At 36.2% G+C, this 24,440-nt stretch overlaps 1 protein-coding gene across 1 annotated transcript in view; it reads right to left on the bottom strand.

Annotated features, from left to right (window-relative positions):
* The window catches only part of FAM98B (family with sequence similarity 98 member B), a 51,320-nt gene extending 27,531 nt beyond the window's left edge, over positions 1–23,789 (bottom strand). Inside the window, exons 1-6 of the mRNA XM_077127421.1 lie at positions 23,647–23,789; positions 13,907–14,052; positions 12,547–12,681; positions 10,091–10,269; positions 688–768; positions 2–118 (exon numbers count right to left, since the gene is read on the bottom strand). Of these exons, the coding sequence (XP_076983536.1) occupies positions 2–118; positions 688–768; positions 10,091–10,269; positions 12,547–12,681; positions 13,907–14,052; positions 23,647–23,717 (729 nt within the window). The 5' untranslated portion in view covers positions 23,718–23,789. The remainder of the gene's footprint in view (position 1; positions 119–687; positions 769–10,090; positions 10,270–12,546; positions 12,682–13,906; positions 14,053–23,646) is intronic.
* Between the last annotated feature and the right edge of the window lie 651 nt (positions 23,790–24,440).

The following is a 24,440-nucleotide window of genomic DNA, read 5'->3' as shown; positions in this document are numbered from 1 at the left end:
CCTTTGCTCTATCAGACCATCCAAAGGACTGCACTGTCACATCTAATCGTTTCATTAACATACGCCGGCGACATTCATATTCACTAGAAAGAGCATCATTGATTCTTTCCAGTTGTTCCTAAAGAATTTGGAAACAAATATCATAAACTTTAGATTCTTTCATTATGCACAGAAAAGAAGTTTAAAACTTATGGGAATACTTCCAGCTGATTCAAACTGTTCTACTTGACTATTTTTTGATTCCATAAAACTTTATTTCAAATTATTTTAATAAGAGGATTTGATAGAACTTTATGATATTCAGAAGACATTAAACATATAAATCAAAATCTGCCATGGTAGAGTTTATCCTATCTTCAACCATTTAATTTAAGCAAAACATCTACTAGTTAAGTAGTCTGGACCAATAAGAGAAGAAAATACTAATAACAGCTCATGTTGTTGGCTTTGAGCTCTAGCTTTTTCAAGTCACAACTGTACTAATTTATTGAATACTATAAATATCCTTGGCTAGATATTTTTAAAATTAGTAATATGAAGAAAAATTAGGATCTATAACTAAAAAACATCAACTCATTTTAATTCTCCAAAATAGTATATGCCTGCCACATTATGAAATCTAGATGTCCATTTATAAAATTAAATCCTATACACAAATATGGTTACATAAAATAAAAAAGGATTTACCGCCTGTTCCTGATTTAAGTCAGTTTTCAGCAGTGGTTTACCCACATGATTCTTCTGGACTTTTGAGAGGATATCCTTCACCTAATGCAAAATAAAAGAAAGCAACTTTTGTGAAAATATGTACCACTGATTTAAAACAACCTTATTCTTGGTAAAAGTATTATTTAGAAAGCTAGAGAATAAAATGTTAAGATGAAATAATTAACATATACCTTCATGCACTAGTTAAGAACATGACCACAATACAGAATACCTTCCTTGAAGAAGCACTAATTATATTAATTTAAGCAATTTATACCTTTTTTCCAGAATAAGAAATTATACAGACAAGTAAAGAAGTACCTATGAGACTGTATTTCTTATGTGAATTAATTTTAGAGTTACTTCTTAAGATGATACTCTCATAACTCCTAGTAAATTCTAAAAAAAATACACTAAAAACCTTTGATGAGCATCTGGATTTTTCTCAATTAAATACTGGGCACTCATTTCAAAATAAGTATTATGCTTTCATCGTTCAGCAAGATAACATAGGAGATAAGTCCTGTCAATTACAGTCTCCCCATACACACATCGTTATCATTTTTGCAATATCACTAATTTGAATTATTAGAAACTTTTGTTCTGGTAAACAAGATAGTGAGTATTCACTTTTGCTTTAACAATATCAGGGGTCATTTCTATAACAACAATTTATTTTTTTATTGTGAAAAAGAACGTATATACAAAAAAGCAGTATGTTTCAAAGCACACTGCAACTATTAGCTCTAAAACAGATTTCAGAGTTTGGTATGGGCTACAGTTCACAATTCTAGTTTTTTCCTTCTGGCTGCTCCAAGACACTGGAGACTAAAAGAAATATCAATATACTGATTCAGTAGTCATATTCATTTGTTAAATCCTATCTTCTCTGTTATAACTCCTCCTTTCTCTCAATCTTTAGATGTATTTGGGCTATGCCCATTCTAACTTTATCATGTTGGAAAGGGCTGTCGATAATATGGGATTGGGGGGTGGAACTAGCTGATGTTCTGGAGAGGCTGGCCCCTCTGTATTTTAGGCCTAGGAGCTCATCTGGAGATTGTGGGTTTCTGGAAAGTAAATATAGGCATGGAACCTTTGCTGAATCTCAGATAAAGACTTAGGTGTTCTTTAGGGTTGGCAGTAATGGTTTTGACTGGAGTTTGGCAAACCATGATAAGAAGCAATATTTAGCTGAAGCCTGTGTCAGAGTAGCCTCCAGAGTGGCCTCTTGACTCTATCTGAACTCTCTCAGATATACTGACATCTTATTTGCTATAATTCTTTTCCCACTTTTGGTCAGGAAGGCATTACAACAGGAATTTATACTGTAGAAAAATGACTGAGAAATGATAGCCTAAGATAGGTTCACTCTCCTTATCTAAAGAAAATATTTCAAAATTTAATGAAACATTTACAGTTTCTCAGGTATAAGGTAACTAGTGTAAACAATCAGGAGGAGGAAGGATTTTGAAGGGCATGAAGCTTATTCAATATTGGGGCAATCTTTAATAAAAAGAAAACAAAATTAGCTTAGAGGCTGAGGAGGAGATTGTAATGATTGTATATGGGCACACAGATTTCTTTTTAGGGTCATAGATATGTTCTAAAATAAGATCTTATTTAGGAATGCCTAGAAAGTACAATGATAGTGATTAAATGCACAAATTTAAAAATGTTTTTGCATGAGGGAGAACAAAGAAATGTCAATATTACAGGGTGCCGAAAACAGATGGTCATTCATATTTTAAAACGTCAACTTCTGTGTGAGACTAAAGCAAGAAATGCTTATTTGGTGCGAAATTTGTATCTTGAACAGGGCATTTCCTAATTTAACTTATATAGACAGTTCAATTAAACATCATAAATACATGGAACCTTGAATAGGGCATGAGATTTTGTTGATTTGTCCAGGTTAGTGTGATGCCCCAATAAATCCCAGAGTGATCTGAACAGTGAATAATGAAGTATTTGCAAAGTCTCCTTGGGGAAATGGGGAGAAAGGGGGAAAATTCAACTTCCCCATTTGGAGACTTCCTGATATTCTCGCAAGCAGTGGGGACAACCAAATCAACAGGTCAAGCCCTCAATCTTGGGGTTTGCCCCTATGAAACTCATCCCTGCAAAGGATAGGCTAAGACTACTTAAAATTATGCCTAAGAGTCACCCTCAGAGAATCTTTTTTTGCTCAAACGTGGCCTCTCTCTCTCAGCCAACACGGCAAGCGAACTCATTGCCCTCCACCCTCTATATGGTACATAACTCCCAGGGGAGTAAACTTCCCTGGCAACGTGGGACAGAAATTCTAGGATGAGCTGGGGCTCGGCATGAAGGGATTGAAGAAAACCTTCTTGATCAAAAGGGGGAAGAGAGAAATGAGACAAAATAAAATGTCAGTGGCTGGAAGATTTCAGAGTTGAGAGTACCCTGTAGGTTATTCTCATGCATCAGACAGATATTACCTTTTTAGTTTATTATGTATCAGAATGGCTAAGGGGGAAGTACTTGAAACTGTACAGCTGTGTCCTAGTAACCATGATTCTTGAAGATGATTGTGTAATGATAATAGCTTTTACAATGTGACTATATGATTGTGAAAACCTTGTGTCTGATGCTCCTTTAATCTACATTATGGACAGATGAGTAAAAAAATACGGATAAGAAACAAATAATAGGGGGAACAAAGGTTAAAACAAATTGAGTAGAATGAAATACTAGTGGTCAATGAAAGGGAGGGATAAGGGGTATGGCATATATGAGTTTTTTCTTTTTTATTTCTTTGCTAGAGATGCAAATGTTCAAAAAAATGATTATGAATACAAAACTATGCGACAATATTGTGAGCCACTGACTGTAACCATGTCAAGAATATTTGTATATCGGGAAGGGCAAGGAGGAGGTCCAAGATGGCAGCTTAGTGAGGTGTGGAATTTAGTTCATCCTACACAGCAGCTAGTAAATAGCCAGGAACAGTACAGAACAACTGCTGGGGCCACATCAGTGACCGGACACACAGTGTACACCAGACTGAACAAGCTGGACCGGCTGCGAGCCCACCCAGAACCATGAGTTCCCCAAGCCACAGAGGCTGGCGCCCCTCCCCCATAGGCTGGTTCCCAGAGGAGAAAGGAAAGAGACTTTACTAACAGCAGGGGCTAAGTACAACCAAGCTCCTATTGTGGAATTAATTAACAAATTCTGACTACTAAAGATGGCTCAGATGAACCTCAAGTAAAAGCAGAGGTTGCTAGTTTTTGCCCTGGTACAGAGGGAGCAGGGCCGATGGAAAAAAGAGGGTTTTTTTTTTTTTAAGTATTCAACAAAATACTTAAAAGGGTCTGGGCCCTGAAGGAAAAGGACTTGGAGATACATAAAGCAATGGACCAACTTAAGCTCTTGATTGGCAAACCCAAGGTATGGGGGGGTCCTTCTCTGAAAAGGATGTTTTTTTTTCTTTTCTTTTCTTTTTTGTGGCTGTGTTTCTACAGCTTGACTACTCTTTAGATACAAATGCAAGGATTCTCAGGCTCCAACTGCCCCAAGCAAGGGTGGAATTAAGATTGTCTGAGAGACAAGGAGGCTGGTCAGGTGAAAGGAAGTAATTCCCTGGAGGCTGTGCCTTCCCCAGGAGAGGGCTAGGGCCCAGCTCAGGTGGAATTCCTCCCTCAAGGAATTCAAACCCCAGGATCTGGAAAACTGAAGTAAATAAAGCTAGCATATAACCTCTCCTCTGTCTCAACCACACCTCAGCAGGGAGAGTCTGCTGAAGTTAAAGGGACTGCACCTTTATAACTTTATGCTGGTGGGACCTGCAGGTAAACAAAGCCACATAGGGAAAACACAGAGTCTAAAGGCTTCATAGGAAAGTCTTTCAACCTGCTGGGTTTCACCCTCAAGGAAAGCTGATGCAGGTGACTCTTTCTCCTGAGAGGAGGCCAGTCTGGTCTGGGAAAATCTGACTGGGGTCTATACCACCTAAGTAGACCCTCCTAAGGAAAAAAAAAAGCACCATACAGGCAGGGCAAGAAATAAGAAAACACGAACTGAAAAATTCTGATCTGTTAAACAAAACCCACGCTAGAGGTCTAGCATAGGCTGAAATGAAAGTCAAAGAACAGACAAAAAACAAAGTCATCCAGCAAGAAAATCCTAGGTAAAAAGGTGAAAACAATTTCCAGAATAAACTAATTAAGGAAATTAAATGTCTAAATGCCAGAAAAAAATAACAAATCATACTAGAAAAACTGAAGATATGGCTCAAAGGAACAAACCAACAATTCAAATGAGATACAAGAGTTGAAACAATCAATTCAGGATGTTCAAACAGACATGGAAAATCTCATCAAAAATCAAATCAATGAATTGAGGGAGGATATAAAGAAGGCAAGGGATAAATAAAAAGAAATCAAAAGTCTGAAAAAACAAATCGCAGAACTTATGGGAATGACAGGCCCAGTAGAAGAGATGAAAAAAAACAATGGAAACCTACAATGTTAATTTCAAGAGGCAGAAGAAAGGATTAGTGAACTGGAGGATGGAACATCTGAAATCTGAACAACAAAAGAAAATATAGGGAAAAGAATGGAAAAATTGAGCACGGACTCAGGGAATTGAATGACAACATGAAGTGCATGAATATATGTGTTGTGGGTGTCCCAGAAGGAGAAGAGAAGGGAAAAGGAGGAGAAAAACTAATGGAGGAAATTATCACTGAAAATTTCCCAACTCTTATGAAAGACTTAAAATTACAGATCCAAGAAGTGCAGTGTACCCCAAAGAGAATAGATCCAAACACATGTACTCCAAGACACTTACCAATCAGAATGTTAGATGTCAAAAAGAGAGAATTTTGAAAGCAGCAAGAGAAACGCAATCTATCACATACAAGGGAAACCCAATAAGACTACGCATAGATTTCTCAGCAGAAACCATGGAGGCGAGAAGACAGTGGGATGACATATTTAAGATATTAAAAGAGAAAAACTGCCAACCAAGAATTCTATATCCAGCAAAATTTTCCTTCAAAAATGAGGGGGAAATTAAAACATTTTCAGACAAAAAAATCACTGAGAATGTGTGACCAAGAAACTGGCTCTGCAAAAATACTAAAGGGAACATTAGAGACAGATAAGAAAAAATAGGAGAGAGAGGTGTGGAGAAGAGTGTAGAAATGAAGACTATCAGTAAAGGTAAAAAGAAGAAAAATTAGATATAAGATGTAAAATCCAAAAGACAAAATGGTAGACGAGGGTACTGCCCTTACAGTAATAACACTAAATGTTAATGGAGTGAACTCCCCAAAAGACACAGACTAGCAGAATGGATTAAAAAACAGGACCTATCTATATGCTGTCTACAGGAATTGCATCTTAGACCCAAGGATAAACATAGGTTGAAAGTGAAAGGTTGAGAAAAGATATTCCATGCAGACAATAATCAGAAAAGAGCAGGAATAGCTATACTAACATCCAACAAATTAGACTTCAAATGTAAAACAATTAAAAGAGAAAAAGAAGGACTGTATGTATTAATAAAAGGAACAATTCAACAAGAAGACATAATAATCATAAATATTTATGTACCAAGCCAGGGTGCTCCAAAACACATGAGGCAAACACTGAAAACAGAAATAGACACATCTACTATAATAGCTGGAGACTTCAAATCTCCGCTCTCATCAATGGACAGAATGTCTAGACAGAGGATCAATAAGGAAACAGGGAATTTGAATGATACAATAAACAAATTGGACTTAAAAGACATTTATAGAACATTATACCCATAACAGCAGGATACACCTTTTTTTTCATGTGCTCATGGATCATTCTCAAGGATAAACCAATCTTTAAAAAGATTAAAATCATACAAAACACTTTCTCAGATCATGAAGAAATGAAGTTGGAAATCAGTAACAGATAGAGGGCCAGATAATTCACAAATACACGGGTTCAACAACACACTCTTAAAAAATCAGCGTATCAAGGAAAAAATTACAAGAGAAATCAGTAAATATCTTGAGGCAAGTGAAAATGAAAACACAACACATCAAAATTTATGGGATACAGCAAAGGCAGTGCTAAGAGGGAAAATTATTGCCCTAAATGCCTGTATCAAAATAGAAGAGCAAAAATCGAGGAATTAACTGTTCACTTGGAAGAACTAGAGAAAGAACAGCAAACTAAACCCAAAGCAACCAAAAGGAAGGAAATAACAACCCAATTACAAAATGGGCAAAAGACCCGAATAGATATTTCTCAGAAGAGGAAACACAAATGACTAAAAGGCACAGGAAAAGATGCTCAACTGCCCTGGCTATTAGGGAAATGCAAATCAAAACCACAATGAGATATCATCTCACACCCACCAGAATGGCCATTATCAATAAAAAAGAAAATGACAAGTGGTAGAGATGATGTGGCGAAAGAGGCACACTGATCCCCTGTTGGTGGGAATGTAAAATGGTACAACCACCGTGGAAGGCAGTTTGACGGTTCCTCAGGAAGCTAAGTCTAGCACTGCCATATGATCTGGCAATACCAATGCTAGGTATCTATTCAGAGGAAATGAGGAAAAGGACACAAACGGACATTTGCACACCAATGTTTATAGCAGCGGACATTTGCACACCAATGTTTATAGCAGCATTATTTACAATTGCCAAGAGATGGAAGCAGCCCAAACGTCTATCAACAGACAAGTGACTAAACAAGCTGTGGTATATACATACGATGAAAAATTATGCAGCTGTAAGACAGAATAGAGTCATGAAGCATGTAATAACATAAATGGACCTTGAGGACATTATGTTGAGTGAGATTAGCCAGAAACAAAAGGACAAATACTATATGGTCTCACTGATAAGAACTAACATTAATGAATGAACTTGGAGAATTTCAGTTAAGAATAGAGGCCATCAGGAGACAGAAATATGGTAGTATTGGGTAATTGGAGCTGAAGGGATACAGATTGTGCAACAGGACTGACTGATTGTAAAGATTTAGAAATGGATAGCACAATACTTCCTAATTGTAGCATAATGATGTTAGTACACTGAATGAAGCTGAATGTGAGAATGACAGAGGGAGGAGGGCTGGGGGCACAAATGAAACCAGAAGGAAAGATAAACAATAAAGTCTGAGATGGTATAATCTAGGAATGCCTAGAGCGTACAGTGATAAGGACTAACTGTACAAATTTTAAAATGTTTTTGCATGAGGAAGAGCAAAAAAAAAAAGAGTATGTCAAGAACGTCATATGTTTGTTGTTCACAATAAAAATATTAAAAAAAAATTAGATCGTGATGATGGTAACGATTCTGGAAATATATTAAGATTAAGATTCACTGAATTGTACACTTAGCACAGGTGAATGCTATGATATGTAAATTATATCAAGAGAAATGTTTTTTAAAACATCAGCTTGGAAAAAAACTGTACAAATGTGGAGCTTCAAAGCTCAAGCTTTATTGGCTTCACAGTAAATCTACATCTACAGATAATAAAATTGCTGATACAATTCTTACAGATTATAAGGAATTATTAACTTGTTTTCTTAAAATATAAAATTTTTGCAGATTTATTGTAAAGCCTTCCAATTTTGATCACAAAATTTCACACATTACTAAAAGTTTTAACTGCTTAATACTCAAGAGGGATTTTGAATGCATAATTATATTTTCTTACATGTAACATATTCCACTCCACTCCTAAGATTTCAACTTTGGATAACAGTTCTAATAAGTTTGAAAATTACTTGTTATAGAGAGGGAGTTAGCATTAAGTTCTGAAAGTTGACTGCCTGGGTTCAGATTTCAGATCTACCACTATTTAGAAACTTTCTTGTTTAAGTTATTAAACCTGCAAGTATCTCAGTTTCTTCATATGGTCATTGTAGATAATAACAGTACCTATCTCACGTGGCTGATACGAAAATTAAATGTGATATTACTTGTAAACATTTAGAACAGCTAATGACATGTTTGCTGTTAAATTACTAAAATTGCCTTAGATCCACATTTGAACAACTTCTAGTTAGAAAATAATGATAATTTTCATTCCTGATGGTGACAAAGTATCATCTGAACACATCATATGTAGAAGAAAGAAAACAGGGAGAGTTTTACTTTTGACAGGAACTTGAATAGAATAGAAATCCTTTCTGGTAAATATTTAGTCATAATGGCCATAGTAACGATGACCTTATAATTAGCTTGCTAGCATTTGAAATTGGGAATTATGGCCTGCTTCAAGCAGGGAAAAGAGGGGTTTGAGGGTATTTTTAATACTAACTGAAAACCATAAAATGGAAAAGTGTAAGTGAGAAAAATACATGGAAATACTGGAAAATAAGGAAAAACCCAAAAACCTGTTTCAATTTAAAATAGTTCCAGATATTCTGACCAAACCCATATCATTTTTAATTCAGAAGAAAAGAGAAAAAAAAAAAAACCTTAAGAATAATTTGTTAACCCTAGAACAATGTGTCTGAGCTGGGATTCACAGACTTATTCTTTGGTTTGCAAGCTCTACGGTTTTTTTTTATTATGTTTTCATCTTAGTGATATTAAAATTCTCTTGCATTCATTCAGACGAATCTTATTTTTCAGCTTATGAATTATCAATGCAAATATTATTAAATAAACCTTCATCAAATAAGTCTTTAGTTTATACAAATGTGCCTAAAAATGGAATTTAATACCTATTCTTGCAGGTGAGAATTTTCTTTTCCTTTAAATTGATCCTATTATTACACTAGAGGATTTCCATAGTGAATAGACAAAACCTAGAAACTAGGTCAGAATTTGGAAGGTCTGTGATAGTGACAGTCTCTCTAGCATAATAGTAAGGTTTGATAACTGAAAATTAAATACAAATATGTAAGAGGTACATAGTTCATTGTTCTTTATAGCTATGCCATCAGTGTACACATTCATGTATTCACTATATAACAAACAATTGCTAAACACTTTATCCACCAGAAACTGTGCTTGTTCACTGCCAAAGATAATCACATTGTAATTCTATTAACATCTACCCCCCCCAAAAAAAGTTTAGTTTGCCTTTTGACTTTGTAATTAGCTCTACTTCTTTCACTATACTATATTCTACCCTGTTTAGGAAAGTAATCCTAAAATTTGCAAGGTGATGTCTATCATGGCAGACTCTGAGATAGCCTTCACGGCACTTATTTATTAAGTTTTGTTTCCTGGATATTAGCTTGAGGTAAATTACATAAGAATCCAAAATGTAGTCTACATGAACATAAACTTCTCTTAAAATGGAATATATATACCTTATACTTAAGGGAATACTTTCATTTTTAATATAACATTTTAGCTTTCAGTTGAATTTTGGGAAAATAAAAAATACAACAAACATGATACCTTTGATTCCACTTGGTTTAGCATAAGTGGAATGTCAGAAGTTGTTGACTTGGGTACACCAAGGGTATCAGAGATAGCTTGAACTTCCTGAAATATTTCACTATTTTTATCTGACTGAGAATTTTTACATTTCTTGTTCTGTAAGATCTGCAAAGCTTGAAGCTCTGTACTTAAAAATACTACAATAAAAAAGAGAAAAATAATGTTAACAGATGCACGAGAACTCTTTAACATATATTACTGAAATATTGCACAAATGTCAATGATACGAATACCAACTTAAAAAGAATCGAGAGCAATAACGACATGAATACAGTAAACTTGAAAATGAAATTAAAAAAAATAAATGAAAGTTATATAAAATAGATAATCTATTAAATGTATTTATTCAGCACTTTCTGTCTCAATATACCTAAAGGTTACTGTGAATTACCATTAATAATGGTGTTTCACTTATCAGTGGCTCACACTGGATGGGAGGAAGATAAAGCAATATAAGATCTGCGAGTCACAAAATTTTCATTCCCTCCTCAACATATACAGGTGTCTAGTTTGCTAGCTGCCAGAATGCAATATACCAGAAACAGAATGGCTTTTAAAAATGGGAATTTAATAAGTTGCTAGTTAACAGTTCTAAGGCCAAGAAAATGTCCCAATTAAAACAAGTCTATAGAAATGTTCATATCTAAGGCATCCAGGGAAAGATACCTTGGTTCAAGAAGGCTTATGAAGTTCAGGGTTTCTCTCTCAAGTGAGAAGGCACACAGCAAACACAGTCAAGACTTCTCTCTCAGCTGGAAGGGCACATGGCAAACATGGCATCATCTGCTAGCTTTCTCTCCTGGATTCTGGTTTCATGAAGCTCCCCGGGAGGCATTTTCCTTCTTCATCTCCAAAGGTAGCTGGCTAGTGGACTCTTTGCCTCTTGTGTCTATGTCATTCTTCTCTCTTCCATTCTCCAAAATATTTCCTCTTTTATAGGACTCCAGAAATTTATCAAGATCCACCCAAATGGGTGGAGACATGTTGTCACCTAATCCAGCTTAACAACCACTCTTGATTAAATCACACCTCCAGGGAGATGATCTGATTAGTTTCAAACATACAGCATTGAATAGGGATTATTCTGCCTTTATGAAATGGGATTTTGATTAAAACATGGCTTTTCTAGGGGATATACATCCTTTCAAACCAGCACAACAGGTAATTCACATACCAATCCCTCTTTTACCACCTCTAGTTAAACACATGCACACTCACATACATGCACAATTTTTGCACTAAGAAACAAACTTTGCTAGCACTTTAGGCATAGGGCAGCATATGCCACATGAATCTTTTTTATAAAAAGCATAAGTTAAAAGAAAGAAATCTTCAATAATAAAAACTCTACAAAAATTCTTTCAAATGACCAGTTTGTTAGAACCTTAAAAATAGCATAAAATTAAATTAATTCAATACAAACAGATCTATTATTTATGGTAATTTTTGAATATAAGAGTAACCTATACTTCAAATACTCACCTGGTAAAAATACACAGGAAGCACTAGAATTAAAGTGCCCTGAGGGCACAGATTTCCACATACAGGCCAAACAAATCACAAGTGTTAGAAATTTTAGAAGTATATTAGTGTGCTGGTTTGAAAGGATGTATGAACCCTAGAAAAGCCATGTTTTAATCAAAATCCCATATCATAAAGGCAGAACAATCCTTATTCAATACTGTATGTTTGAAACTGCAATCAGATCATCTCCCTGGAGGTGTGATTTAATCAAGAGAGGTTGTTAAACTGGGTTAGGTGATGACATGTCTCCACCCATTTGGGTGGGTCTTGATAAATTTCTGGACTATAAAAGAGGAAACATTTTGGAGAATGGAGATTCAGAGAAAGCAGAGAATGCTGCAGCACCATGAAGCAGAGTCCACGAGCCGGCGATCTTTAGAGATGAAGAAGGAAAACGCTTTCCAGGGAGCTTCATGAAACCGGAAGCAGGAGAGAAAGCTAGCAGATGACACTGTGTTCACCATGTGTCCTTCCAGCTGAGAGAGAAGCCCTGTCTGTGTTCCCCATGTGCCTTCTCACTTGAGAGAGAAGCCATGAACTTCATCAGCCTTCTTGAACCAAGGTATCTTTCCTTGCATGCCTTAGATTGGACATTTCTACAGACTTGTTTTAATTGGGACATTTTCTCAGCCTTAGAACTGTAAACTAGCAACTTATTAAATTCCCCTTGTTAAAAGCGACTCCATTTCTGGTATTTTGCATTCTGGGAGCTAGCAAACTAGGACAATCACTAATAGAATTTATACCACATTTATAAAAATATTTCAAATATTAAAAACTTACTAATATAAAAATATCAATATTGAATGAAATTTCATAAATCTTGACTTAAAAATAACAAAATCCAGATCAAATACATGCATTCAAATCTTCAAAGAAAGATAACTTACATAGAAGTTTCAAACAGTCATCCTTTTTTTTCAAACGGTCTTTAATATCTCCTGATATTAGTACAGAATATGGACATGCCATTTCTTTTAAAAAACCACTTATCTCAAGCTGGAAACTTTCTAGATCATCTTTCCCTTGGAAAAAAGAGAAAAAAATTATAAAACATTGACTATTTACCCTAATTATGTGAGACTGTAAAATTTACCACTAGTTGATGTCAATTTTACATTAATTTCTAAATTACAGACAATATTTTTGTCACTTTCACATTAAATCCTTACATATATGACCATAAGCCAAGCTAAAGGTAATCAGTTTCTACATGTACAAAGTGACAATGAAATTTAAGAACATAAGTATTAATTTAAGAACGTAAGTATCTAAGATAAGTTCATAAATATTTCTCTTCCAATGGACTTTCCTTAACGTCCATTGACTTTAAGAAATATTTAAGAAAATATGTCTTTCCTTAAAGTAGACATATTTTACGTCAGCAACTCAAATATGAAACGCATTATTATGGCTACAGTTATTAATTGATTTTAGAGTAAATGATTCATCTCTATTATATTTCTGTGTATTCAAATAATTAATTAACACCCATTGTTATCTTAATTGTGTAACAGAATTATTTTGTTGTATGTTTTCAATTCTGCTTACTTTACTTTGCTTCAACTGAATTCTGTGAGAACTGGCAAGGAAAAACAACAATTAAAAAGTAATGGTGGGCGTGCAATGGTGGCTCAGTGGCAGAGTTCTCACCTGCCATGCCAGAGACCCGGGTTCGATTCCCAGTGTCTGCCCATGCCAAACAAAAAAGGTAATGGTAGCTTCAAAAAGGAGGGCAATTTGTCCCCTGGCCAAATGCGCAATAATTCTTCATTCTTCATTTTATTACAACTAGCTGAAACTTGACCAAAGACACTACAGGACTCTAGTTATCAAAATAGTAACAAGTTAAATAAGAGTTATGAGCTAGTACAAAACTTTTTATAAAACATTTCTACATGAATCCATGTTATAAGTTACAGGCTTTGGAATACAAATTAGTGACTGCATCTATTTTAAAAAATAATTTAAAATAACCTGAATTAAAAAAAAGCAGCATTCAAAAATTAAACTTCTAAATAACTAAACTCAGAATCTATTGCTTCTAAAAAACAATTTTAAAGCAAATTTAAGAAACATTTTTAAGTTAATATAAACTTTATTTCATGGATTTTTAATATCATATACTGAAGTTCTTCATAATATCGTTTTTCTTTGTAAAGTGAGTACATTCCTGATAAAATGTAAATCATAAGTTATTATTTCATTTTACTATTAAATAGAAAAGTAAATAAAACACAATGGCAATACCAGCTGAAGTGATACTTTCTTCCAAGTTGCACAATGATTTTATTTGAGAGCCTAACCAAATACAGAGCTCTGAAAATTCAGGTGAAGATAGTCCACCCTCTGCTGCCTTGATAAGGGCTTGCTCATCTAAAAGTGGTCCCTTATACCTAGAAAGGAAGAAATAAAAGTTAAAAAAATTTTGCAATACACCAACCAACATCATTCTCATTAATCCTAAAGAACATCTAGAGCTCTAACTGAGACTATACAAAAGTTCCACGTAGTAAATTTACTTTCCTGAAACTTATACCAGAGGATTCCTAAGCCAGATAGTCCTGAAACCCACAGAGCCCAGCCTCTCCAAGAGTATCAACTGATTTCAACTCCCTTTTCTATACAGTTAATACCCCTTTTCCACATGAAAAACTTAGAATGGGCATAGTCCAAAAATCCCTACAGATTGGGAATAGGACCAAAGGAAAAGGAGGAATTATAACAGAGAAGATAGGACTTAACAAATGAGTATGACTGCTGAATCAAATCACTATAATGATATTTCTTTTAGTTTTCAGTATTTTCAAGCAGCTAGAAGGAAAAACCTGGAAATGTAGAATTGCAATTCATATTAAACTTCAAAATCTGTAATTAATTTTTAAAATGTACTTTGAAAATCGCTTTTCTTTTTGATATATATGTTCTATTTCACAATAAAAAACAAGGTGCCATATCAAGGCCAGCTGCCTATTTCTGTAAATAAAATTTTATTTGAACACGGACAACGAATATATTAATTTACAGATGATCTATAGCTACTTTCACATTATGCCAGAGTTGAGTAAACGTGACAAATACAATATGGCTCAAAAAAACCTAAAATATTTACTAACTGGCCTTTCACAGAAAAAGCTTGCTGACCATAATGAACATTTTTTCAATATTTTAATAATTTACAGTAAAATTACCCACCAATTGTAAGATATATATTGCAGATAACACAAAACCAAATATAGTGGGGTCTAATAAACTTATATCAGATACAAGAAAAACAAACAAATATAGAGGGAAAAACAGGTACAAATTTTTTTCAAAAAATTAAAACAAAAAGGACTTTTGAGATCAATTAATCCATTCTGCCAGTCTATGTCTTTTGATTGGAGATTTAATCCACAAATATTTAATGTTACTACTACTGCAATTTTCTTCTACAATTTTGTCGTTTGGATTTTATATGTCATATCTATTTTTTTTTTCTCTTTTTACCTTTACTTATGGTCTTCATTTCTACTCTCTTCTCCAGACCTCTCTTTCCTGTCTTTTTCTATCTGCCTGTAGTGCTCCCTTTAGTATTTCTTGCAGAGTCGGTCTCTTAGTCACAAATTCTCTCAGTTATTGCCTAAAAATATTTCAATCTCCACCTCATTTGTGAGGGACAATTTTGCTGGATATAGAATGCTTGGTTGGAAGTTTTTCTGTTTTAGAATCTTAAATGTATCACATCACTGCCTTCTCGCCTCCATAGTTTCTGCTGAAAAATCCACACACAATGCTACCAAACTTCCCCTATATGTGTTGGACTGTTTTTCCCTAGCTGCTTTCAAAATTCTCTCCTTGTCTTTGACATTTGACAATCTCATTAGTACATATCTTGCAGTATGTATATGTGGATCTATTCTGTTTCGGATATGCTGCGCTTCTTGGACCTTAACTTTATGTCTTTCAAAAGAGATGGGAAACTTCCAGTGATTTCTTCCTCCATTAGTCCTTCTTCTCCTTTTTCTTTCTCTTTTCCTCATGAGACACCCATAACACGTATATTATTGCACTTCATGTTGTCATTCAATTCCCTGAGATCCTGTTCATATTTTTCCATTCTTTTCCCTACATTTTCTTTTGTGTGGTGGATTTCAGATGTCCAGTCCTCTAGTTCATGAATCCTTTCTTCTGCCTCTTCAAATCTATTGTAGGTTTCTACGTTTTTTTCCATCTCTTCTATTATGCCTTTCATTTCCTAAGCTCTGGGATTTGTTTTTTTCAAATATTTGAGTTCTTCTTTTTGTTTGCCCAATGTTTTCTTTATATCCTCCCTCAACTCACCGATTTGATTTTTGATGAGATTTTCCATGTCTGTTTGAAAATTCAATTAGTCGTTTCAACTCCTGTATCTCATTTGAAGTGTTGGCATGTTCCTTCAACTAGGCCATATCTTCGATTTTCCTAGTATGACGCATTATTCATTGCTGGCATCTAGACATTTGATTTCCTTAATTAGTTTATTCTGGAGGTTTTTTTCACTCTAGGATTTTCTTGCTGGATGGCTTTGCTCTTTATCTGTTCTTTGACATTCAGTTCAACTTATTCTAGGCTTCTAGCATAAGTTCTGTTTAACTGATTAGAATTTTTCAGTTCTTATTTTTCTGTTTCTTGCTCTGTCTTTATGGAGCCTTTTTTTCTTGCAGAGGAGGATCTCCTCAGATATTGTAGACTCCAGTCAGATTTTCCCCAACCAGAAAGGCCCAAATCTCAGGAGGAAATTGTAGCCAGCATCAGTTTTCCCTAAGGGTGAGACCAAGCAGGTTGACAGACTTTCCTACGAAGACTCTGTGCTTTTCCTATCCTGCCCAGCATGTAGCACTTGTCTGCCCACAGCTTCCCACCAGCTTAAAGTTGATGCAGTGCCTTTAACTTCAGTAGATTCTCCCAGCCAGAGACATGGTTGAGACAGAGATGACATAATATGATGGCTTTAATTGCTTCAGTTTTCCAGTACCTGGGGCCTGAATTCTTTGAAGGAAGAATTCCCACTTGAGCTGAGCCCCACCTTTCTCTTGGGGAAGATATACCCTGTAGGGAATTAACTCCTTTTCCTGACTAGTTACTTTGTCTCTCAGACAAGGTTAATTCCACCCTTGCCTGCAGCAGTGCTGGAGCCTGAGAGGGCTTCCAGCTCTATCAAATGAGCTGTTAAAGCACAGGGGAAAAAGCAAAAAAGCCTTTTCAGAGTCAGACCCCTGCTCCTTGGGTTTGTCAATCAAGAGCCTAAGTTGGTTCATGGCTCTGGGTATCTCCAGGATTTATGTGCCCCCTTTGCTCGGGGACCCAGCCCTTTTCCAATATTTTGTGCTGTCCAACTCAAAAAAGCCTCTGGTTTTTGTTTTTCATCAACCTCATCCCCTCTCTGTGGGGCAAAAGCTCCTAGTACCTTTAGTGCTTATTCCAAGTTTATCTGTGCTGGGGGCCTATTTTCAGTAGTCAGAATTTGTTAAATAATTCTGCAACTGGAACTTGGTTGAGCTAAGTTCTTGCTGTTAGTAAAGTCCGTTTCCTTTACCCTTGGGGAACTAGCATGCCGTGCCCATGGGTGAGGGGTGCTGGTCTCTGTGGCTTGGGGGACTTACAGTTCTGTGTGGGGTCTCAGCCTTTCCACCTGATCCAAACTGATATAAACTGTATGTCCCGTCACTGATATCCCCCCAGCAGTTGTTCTGTACAGTTCCTGGCTATTCACTAGCAGCTTCTGGAGGACAAAATAAATTCCATATCTCACTAAGCCACCATCTTGCCCCCTCCTAAGATCACTGAAGCTAAATTATTTCTTTTTTAACTTTTTACTTTTTAAAAATAATTTTATACTTTTAAACACTTCTGCAACTTACATTTGAATAGACTCTCAAATTTTCAAATCACTTTTTATATTATGTCAATTAATCTGGATACCCAGCTTTCTGATTCTATTCTTTCTGTAACCAAGTTCTTTTTTTTAACATTATGCATTTATGAACTTTAACATATATAATGTGTTTTAATCCATTGCACTTATTAGTCTTTTGATGCTAAAGCTGTCCTCTTTGGTCAGTGGAAGTCCATTCATGTTGGCCACTAAATTCTTAATTCTACAACAAGATGTTCCTGCCCATTACCTGTGATCAGTCATTTCTCCAAGGAACCCTGATTCCTTTTTTTTTTTTTTTCCAATGGGCAGGCACCGGGAATCGAACCGGGGTCCTCTGGCATGGCAGGCGACCATTCTTGCCTGCTAAGCCACTGTGGCCTGCAGCCTGATTCCTTTTAAAGATACTAAACAATGTGATACTAGAAAATGAGCAATGTTTCTGTCTTTGTTTTTTTAAGAGAAACTACATCTTGAATTCATACTGCTAGTTCCAATTCAAATTTAAAATTACAGAGGTTTCACTTGTTTTGTTTTCTATTTTGATCTATTCTCTCTTACAATGAAAATTCTGGTTTCTAATGACATTTACAGAATCCTATAATACATAAAGAAATAGAGATAAATTAGGTATGGTTTCAGAATAGGAAAACCAATATTATTAGTAACAATAAAATTGCTGTAAACAGTTTAATTTGTTTTATCTTTAGAATATAATTCCGGTAAGGATGTACAGAAAAACAATTCCTTTCCCAATGATTTAAACACACAGACATATATAAACAGAGACATATACTAGAAGTCAGTATTTAGAGACATTAATCAATCATGTTTACAGTTATATATAGTACTCCACTGTCTAGATGTACCATACTTTATTCAATACATGTATGTACACAAATACACACATATACATATACATACACATGCAAATAGATGCATTTTACATATTTACATTACATAAGTATTTTATGTATATTTGTAATTCATTTAATATTCACAAAAACCCTTTGAAGTTAACATACTATTATTCCACTTCTATAGGCTCAGAGGTTAAGTAACTAAATGATGGGACCAGGATTCAAATTCAGATTTGATCCCAAATCCTCCAAATGAACTTTTAAATTCTGTCTACAACTATAAAGAAACTATAAAATAAACACAGATAATGGAAGAAATGAGACTAGTATACAAGTCTTTGCACCTCCAGCCCAACCTGCTTCCTCTATACCCTTCCTCCATATCTCACAGGGCATCTAAGTGAAATCTTATTTTCCCCTACTTGCTTTCATTTCTGCAATAAAGCAATAATCATAAACTCTTGCATAAAATTTAACTAATTCTTACTTGATGGTGATGTCATCTTCACTAACAGGCCAATTATAAAATTCAACAAAAAGTGATCAAACACTGAATTAGTTTAGCAGGAAAAAAAGACAATCCATAATGCCTCAGCTCATCAAATGAGGTAAAAATAAAAATAGGCAAATATACTTAGCAATATGAACATATAATAATCATAATCATAATACCAACTAACACCCATAATGCTCATTGTATGCTAGGCTAATGCTAAATGCTTTATGTATAATATCTCATTTAACTGCCACAATATAAGATATTATTCCTATCCTCATTTTACAGATGAGGAAAATGGGGAACAAAGAAGGTAATAACTCTTCCAAGATTGCCATAATCACAGTTAACAACTGGTAGAGATATGAAACATGGCAACTTAGTCCCACAGGCCTTGCTCTTAACCCCAACTGAAATGTCACTATCCAGAAACATTTCTTTTTTAATTCTTTACGTAAGTGTCAAAATCAGCTTGCTAGATAATTTAATAACAGAATGAAATAGTATAAAGCAGTGCTTCTTAAACCTTTATGTGCATATGACTCCAAGGATCTTGTTAAAATAAAGATTCAAATGCACCTAGGGCTGGAGTAAAGTTTGGGATTCTGTATTTCTAAAACACTCCTTCGGTGATGTTCACGCTGCTAGTCCACAGTTCTCATTTTGTGTAGCAGAGTAATCAAATATCATTCTGCGTTCACCAAAACATCAGTGAAGGTGTATCACCACTCCTTGTGATTCTCTTCTCACAGTATATGAGAAATTAGAGTAGATATTTAAGAGTCTATTTATGCTGCATTTAGCAACTGTTTAGTGTTTATCATATTTAAAATTTCATGCTTGCTCTGACTGCCAATGCAGTTCTGCTGTTTAATTAGAATAGCCATGTTTGCAGTTTGTTCTCTATATTCTAATTTATTTAGAAAACTGCTATTGTTATTCTGAACACTGGGGTCACCATCACTAGACCTCCCAGAGGCCCACAGAGCTAGGCGCACTCAAATCAAGATTCAAACTGAGAGATCCAAAGATCCAAATCTTCAGTCCATCAGGGCCACTGGCAACCTTCCTCAAAGAGACAGCCAGGGCCTAATTTATTTTCTATTTTCATCAACCAAACATGTAAATTATGAGACCCTTTCTTTCCCCCTGTCATTCACCCACCCCATTAAATTCGCCTCTGATCCAGCTCTCCACTTTTCCCTGCTTCCCAAACTCACCGCCTATACTCCATTCATCTCCTATATTGTAAATCTCTTCTCAGAGAGATTATCCCTGCCACGTCTGGCTATTTTTACTCTCAAGTTCCTCAGGGTTAGACGGCAGAGATTTTATCCTCCTTGCTTCCCAATACAGCATCTGTATGATGGCTCCCATTATCTCATTAATATATCCTGTTCTCTTGAGGCTCAGGCCAGTCAGATTTGCCACCCTTTTCCTCTTGTAGTTGTCATCTATCAATCTTTTCGACACTCCCCAACGTTCCCTTTGCTCAGTTTTCCTTTCCACTATTTTTGCCTCATCACCTCTATTACACTGAGTTTCTTCAAAATTCACACGCATACCTTTTCCCTGAGCTCTCAACTCCCAAACCTCCTCTTTTCCAATACATGTTATTCAGCCATTACCTGGACCTTGCTATAACCTGGAACTTCTCTACCTCCAAAATCACTAATTCAAGCATGTCACGACCTGACCATTACCTCCTATCAATCCTCCCAGCTTGCTTTTTCAGTCACTCACCTACAGTCATTCTTTGTTCTAATTATTACCTCCATTCTCCATATTTATTAGTTCATGCTGTCTTTACTTTCTTCCCCATGCAATTCAGATTCCAAAAGTGAAAAATCATTTAATTTTGAGCTCAACAAATAGCACTGAAGAAATGAACCCTTCATACCTTTATCTCCTTGAACCCTAACATCCAATCACTGAGCCATGTAAAGCATCTTTGTCCATATACATTGCCACTAAGCCATCATCTATTCTTTCCTAGACTACTAACTAAATTCTCCAGTTCACTCCCCACCACGCTGACAAAAGTAATCTTTTCAAAGTAGACATCTAATCACTCCCTATTTTATTAAAAAATTGTTATGAAAAAGAACAAAATCCATAACACAGCCTAAAAAGTGATACTTGCCCAGGTCCTTACTTAACTCTCCAGTCCAGTCTTCTACTACTCTGAGCCTTGCCTTCTGTCCCTCTAGTTCTCCTAACAATTCAGGGTCTCTGAATATTTCTTTTCACCATAAGCACTCCTTAGATCTCCCTTCTCATTCAACTTCACCTAATTAAACCCTATTCGTCCTTCTCTATCAACTCAAATGTCACTTCCTCAGGAATCTAGCACTAACTCCTACGACTACACACATTCTCCTGTCATGTTCTTACATCATCCTGTTTTGCTTTAATATATTTAGTTTATTTTATAAATATTTGGGTGATCTTTTCTGTTCTCCAATGATGTAAGCTCTACAGGGGCAAGAACTAAGTGAAACTAGCTCCTCAGAACAGTGTCCAATATGTTGCTGCTCTCAATATTTGGAATAAACTTCACTCCGTAACAGTAATTCTCAGCATAAGCTGTGAAGTTTTTTTCTAAACATGCATAGCTGGCACCCACCCCTGAAGATTATGATTCAGTCAGTCTGGGGTATAGGCCAGACTGGAACATTTTTCACAAGCTTCATTCATGATTCTGATGCTCACCCAGAGCTGAGATCAACTGCTCCACAAAGTCCCAGGATATCAGAACTGAAAGAGGTTTCTGAAATCAACTGCTCCTGCCTGCTCACTTCACAGAGGAGGAAAGTGAGTTATTCCAACCCTGTTTTCATTTGTAATATACTAAAACACTAAATTGTTCTTTCACATAGATTTTCGCTTTTAATTACTCCTTTTAATTTCCTATTTTTTCTAACAAATTAAAGTGTCTTCATTAATATCCCAAATGTTTTACTACAATAGCAAATGCATTATTCATCATCAACATGGATATCTGAAAAGTGTTCAATTACAATACAAATGTAAATAATCTTTTCTCATGTTTCATCATAAGATAACTCAAAGCTCAAAATTTTGTCCTCAGTTATTCCAAGAAAAACTAATTACAGTTGGAGATCCGGGTTTGATTTCCAGAGCCTGCCTATGCAAAAAAAAAAAAAAAAGAAAGAAAAAGAAAAAAAAAATTATAAAATGTCTAAATTGTTTTATTTTTCATATTGAATAATCTGATATTACTTTTCCTTGATAAAAGTCACTACTGTAGCAAACTTCATTTCTTAAAATACTTATGTTCAACCAATGAAAGAAGAACAAAGCACTCACTTTCCCTTTTTCATAAGAATCACACTATTCTCACCAAGAACACATGGGAACTCAAACTGGGGCCTAAATACTACTAACATATTTTAATTTTTTGTTTTGGTTGCCTCAAGCAGGTTAAATGAGTACTTCCAAGGGATTTCACAAAAGTAAAAATGTCCCATTAAATAATCACTGGCACTATTCTTTCATTTGACAAATACTTATTTAGGATGTACTAAGTGCAAGGTTGTGTAAAACTGAGTCATTGTAAATTAGGTATTATCAGGGTTCAGCTAAAGAAGCAGTTGACAGAGGAGCAAGTGCAGTTTAAACAAAAAAAAAAGGGGGTGGGGGCTTTTCAATCTTCACAACAGCACAGCTTACACTACTTCAGAAACTCCAGGACAAACAATGTGCAAATGGCTCCAATCCCTTTATCAACGTGTTATTTTTAGACTCAATTAACTAGCCTTGTGTTCACCTCTGTGTAAACTCTTCTTTGGGCTTTTCTTCATTCATTTACCCATTCATTAACTTCCATCTATTGTGCCAGACTCTGCCCTAGGTGTTACTGGAAATGTATCAGTAAAAAAAAAAAAAAAAAGTGTACCTGTTTTTGGAGCTTACTTGGGAAAGAAGATAGAAGGAAGGAGGAGGGAGGGGAATTCAAGAGACCGTCAACAAATGGGCAAGATAATCTTGAATAGGGACAAGGACAGTGAAGAAAAACGGGATGAGGCAGCTGGAGAGATTATGCTGCATATATTAATTTCTATGCCCGGAATCACCCCCACCCCAACTCTAAGAGTCCCTCGTAGCAGTTAACACCCCGAATCACTATATGCCAGTTGACTCTCTGTGGCCCCATGACAATAAACGCTACAGGTAATTTTTTCCTTGCCTGACATATATGAACTTATCAACGAACGGATGAAGTGATCAAACGAATGGAGCCGCACTTGAACTAAAACATTTCTTTGATCATGCAAACAGGAAAGATTCGCTCCCGGGTCCCTAGCAAGCCAAGGGACAACAGTCTCCAGCCTCAGTCGGGATACCAACAACCTCCCCACTGGGAGCTAGTACTACGTCAAAATAAATATCACCCCCGGGGCAGGGACGCGCTCGTCCGCAGGGGAGGTGGTCGCCGGTCCGCTGCAAGCCATCCACCGGGGTCCGGGCTGCAGAATTTCGAGGCGTGGAACTTGGAAAAGGAGGCCACCCAACTCCCCGGCCCCGCCAAATCCCGCAAACGGATTTCTTTCCCGCCTACAGCTTAACTCCGTCGGCGCCGGAAGAGGCCAGGAAGGTAAGGAGGCCTGCGCGACGCTGCGCAGGCCCAACAGAGGTCTACGGGGAGCAGTCCGCAGCAGAGAAGCGGAAGGAGGGTTTACGTTTTCCAGGAAAAGGCATTTCCCAAAATACTCACCCCAGAGCTTCTAGTGTGTCCAGCACGTCTCCCTCCATCGTAGGTTCGGGGCCTGGCTCAGGCCCTCTCATGGTGCTGCGACCCAAAGTTGTTCAGTGCTCTTAAGAGCCCGCCGGAAACCGGCGTAACCGCGCCAAGGTTCCGCTCCGGGCTCGGCCGCCGCTGTCCCGGGGCGCCTCTGACCAGAGGTGCGCAGGTTCCGTTCCCGGACGCAGCGACTCTTGATAGTGTCTAAAGCCGCTTTATGTAACAATGGTAATTTTTTTTTTTAAAGTAGTAAAGGGCCCCCTTTGTGTTCGGTCTTATACGTGTTGAAGTTAGTCTTAGCAAATATCTTGAGTCTACCCGAGTTGTCCTTCTATCAGACTCGAAATCGCTCTCTTTGTTACAAAGTCCTGAAATGAAATTATTAGTATTTCAAGGTAAAATTAAGAATATCGCCTGGTTACACGTATAAGTTTCAAATCAATATATGCTGGCAATGCGCCAACATTAATATAAAGAAATAAAGGGAAGGTGATTTAAAAGAAAATACGATTCCAGTACGAAGAGTAGAAGAGCAATGAAATGATCAAATGCTTGCATCTATCTGTAGAATCCTCTTATAGACAAATGCAAACTACGTGTCGTATTCCTGGCAATATATAGGTAAATCATATAAGCAACAAAAATATCAAGGGCAGACTAGGATACTTAATGTGATTTTACAAAATTGTGAATTACTATAAAGTATCTATAAAGTTCCATACAAAACAAAACACAATATTCCCTCTGCGCACTCTTCTTGGAGAAGT

This window comes from Tamandua tetradactyla, chromosome 14 (assembly GCF_023851605.1).
Source record: "Tamandua tetradactyla isolate mTamTet1 chromosome 14, mTamTet1.pri, whole genome shotgun sequence".
In the NCBI taxonomy this organism is placed as follows: Eukaryota; Metazoa; Chordata; class Mammalia; order Pilosa; family Myrmecophagidae; genus Tamandua; species Tamandua tetradactyla.
The sequence above is the reverse complement of the archived record's forward strand: the minus strand, read 5'-3'. Positions and strand labels throughout refer to the sequence as shown.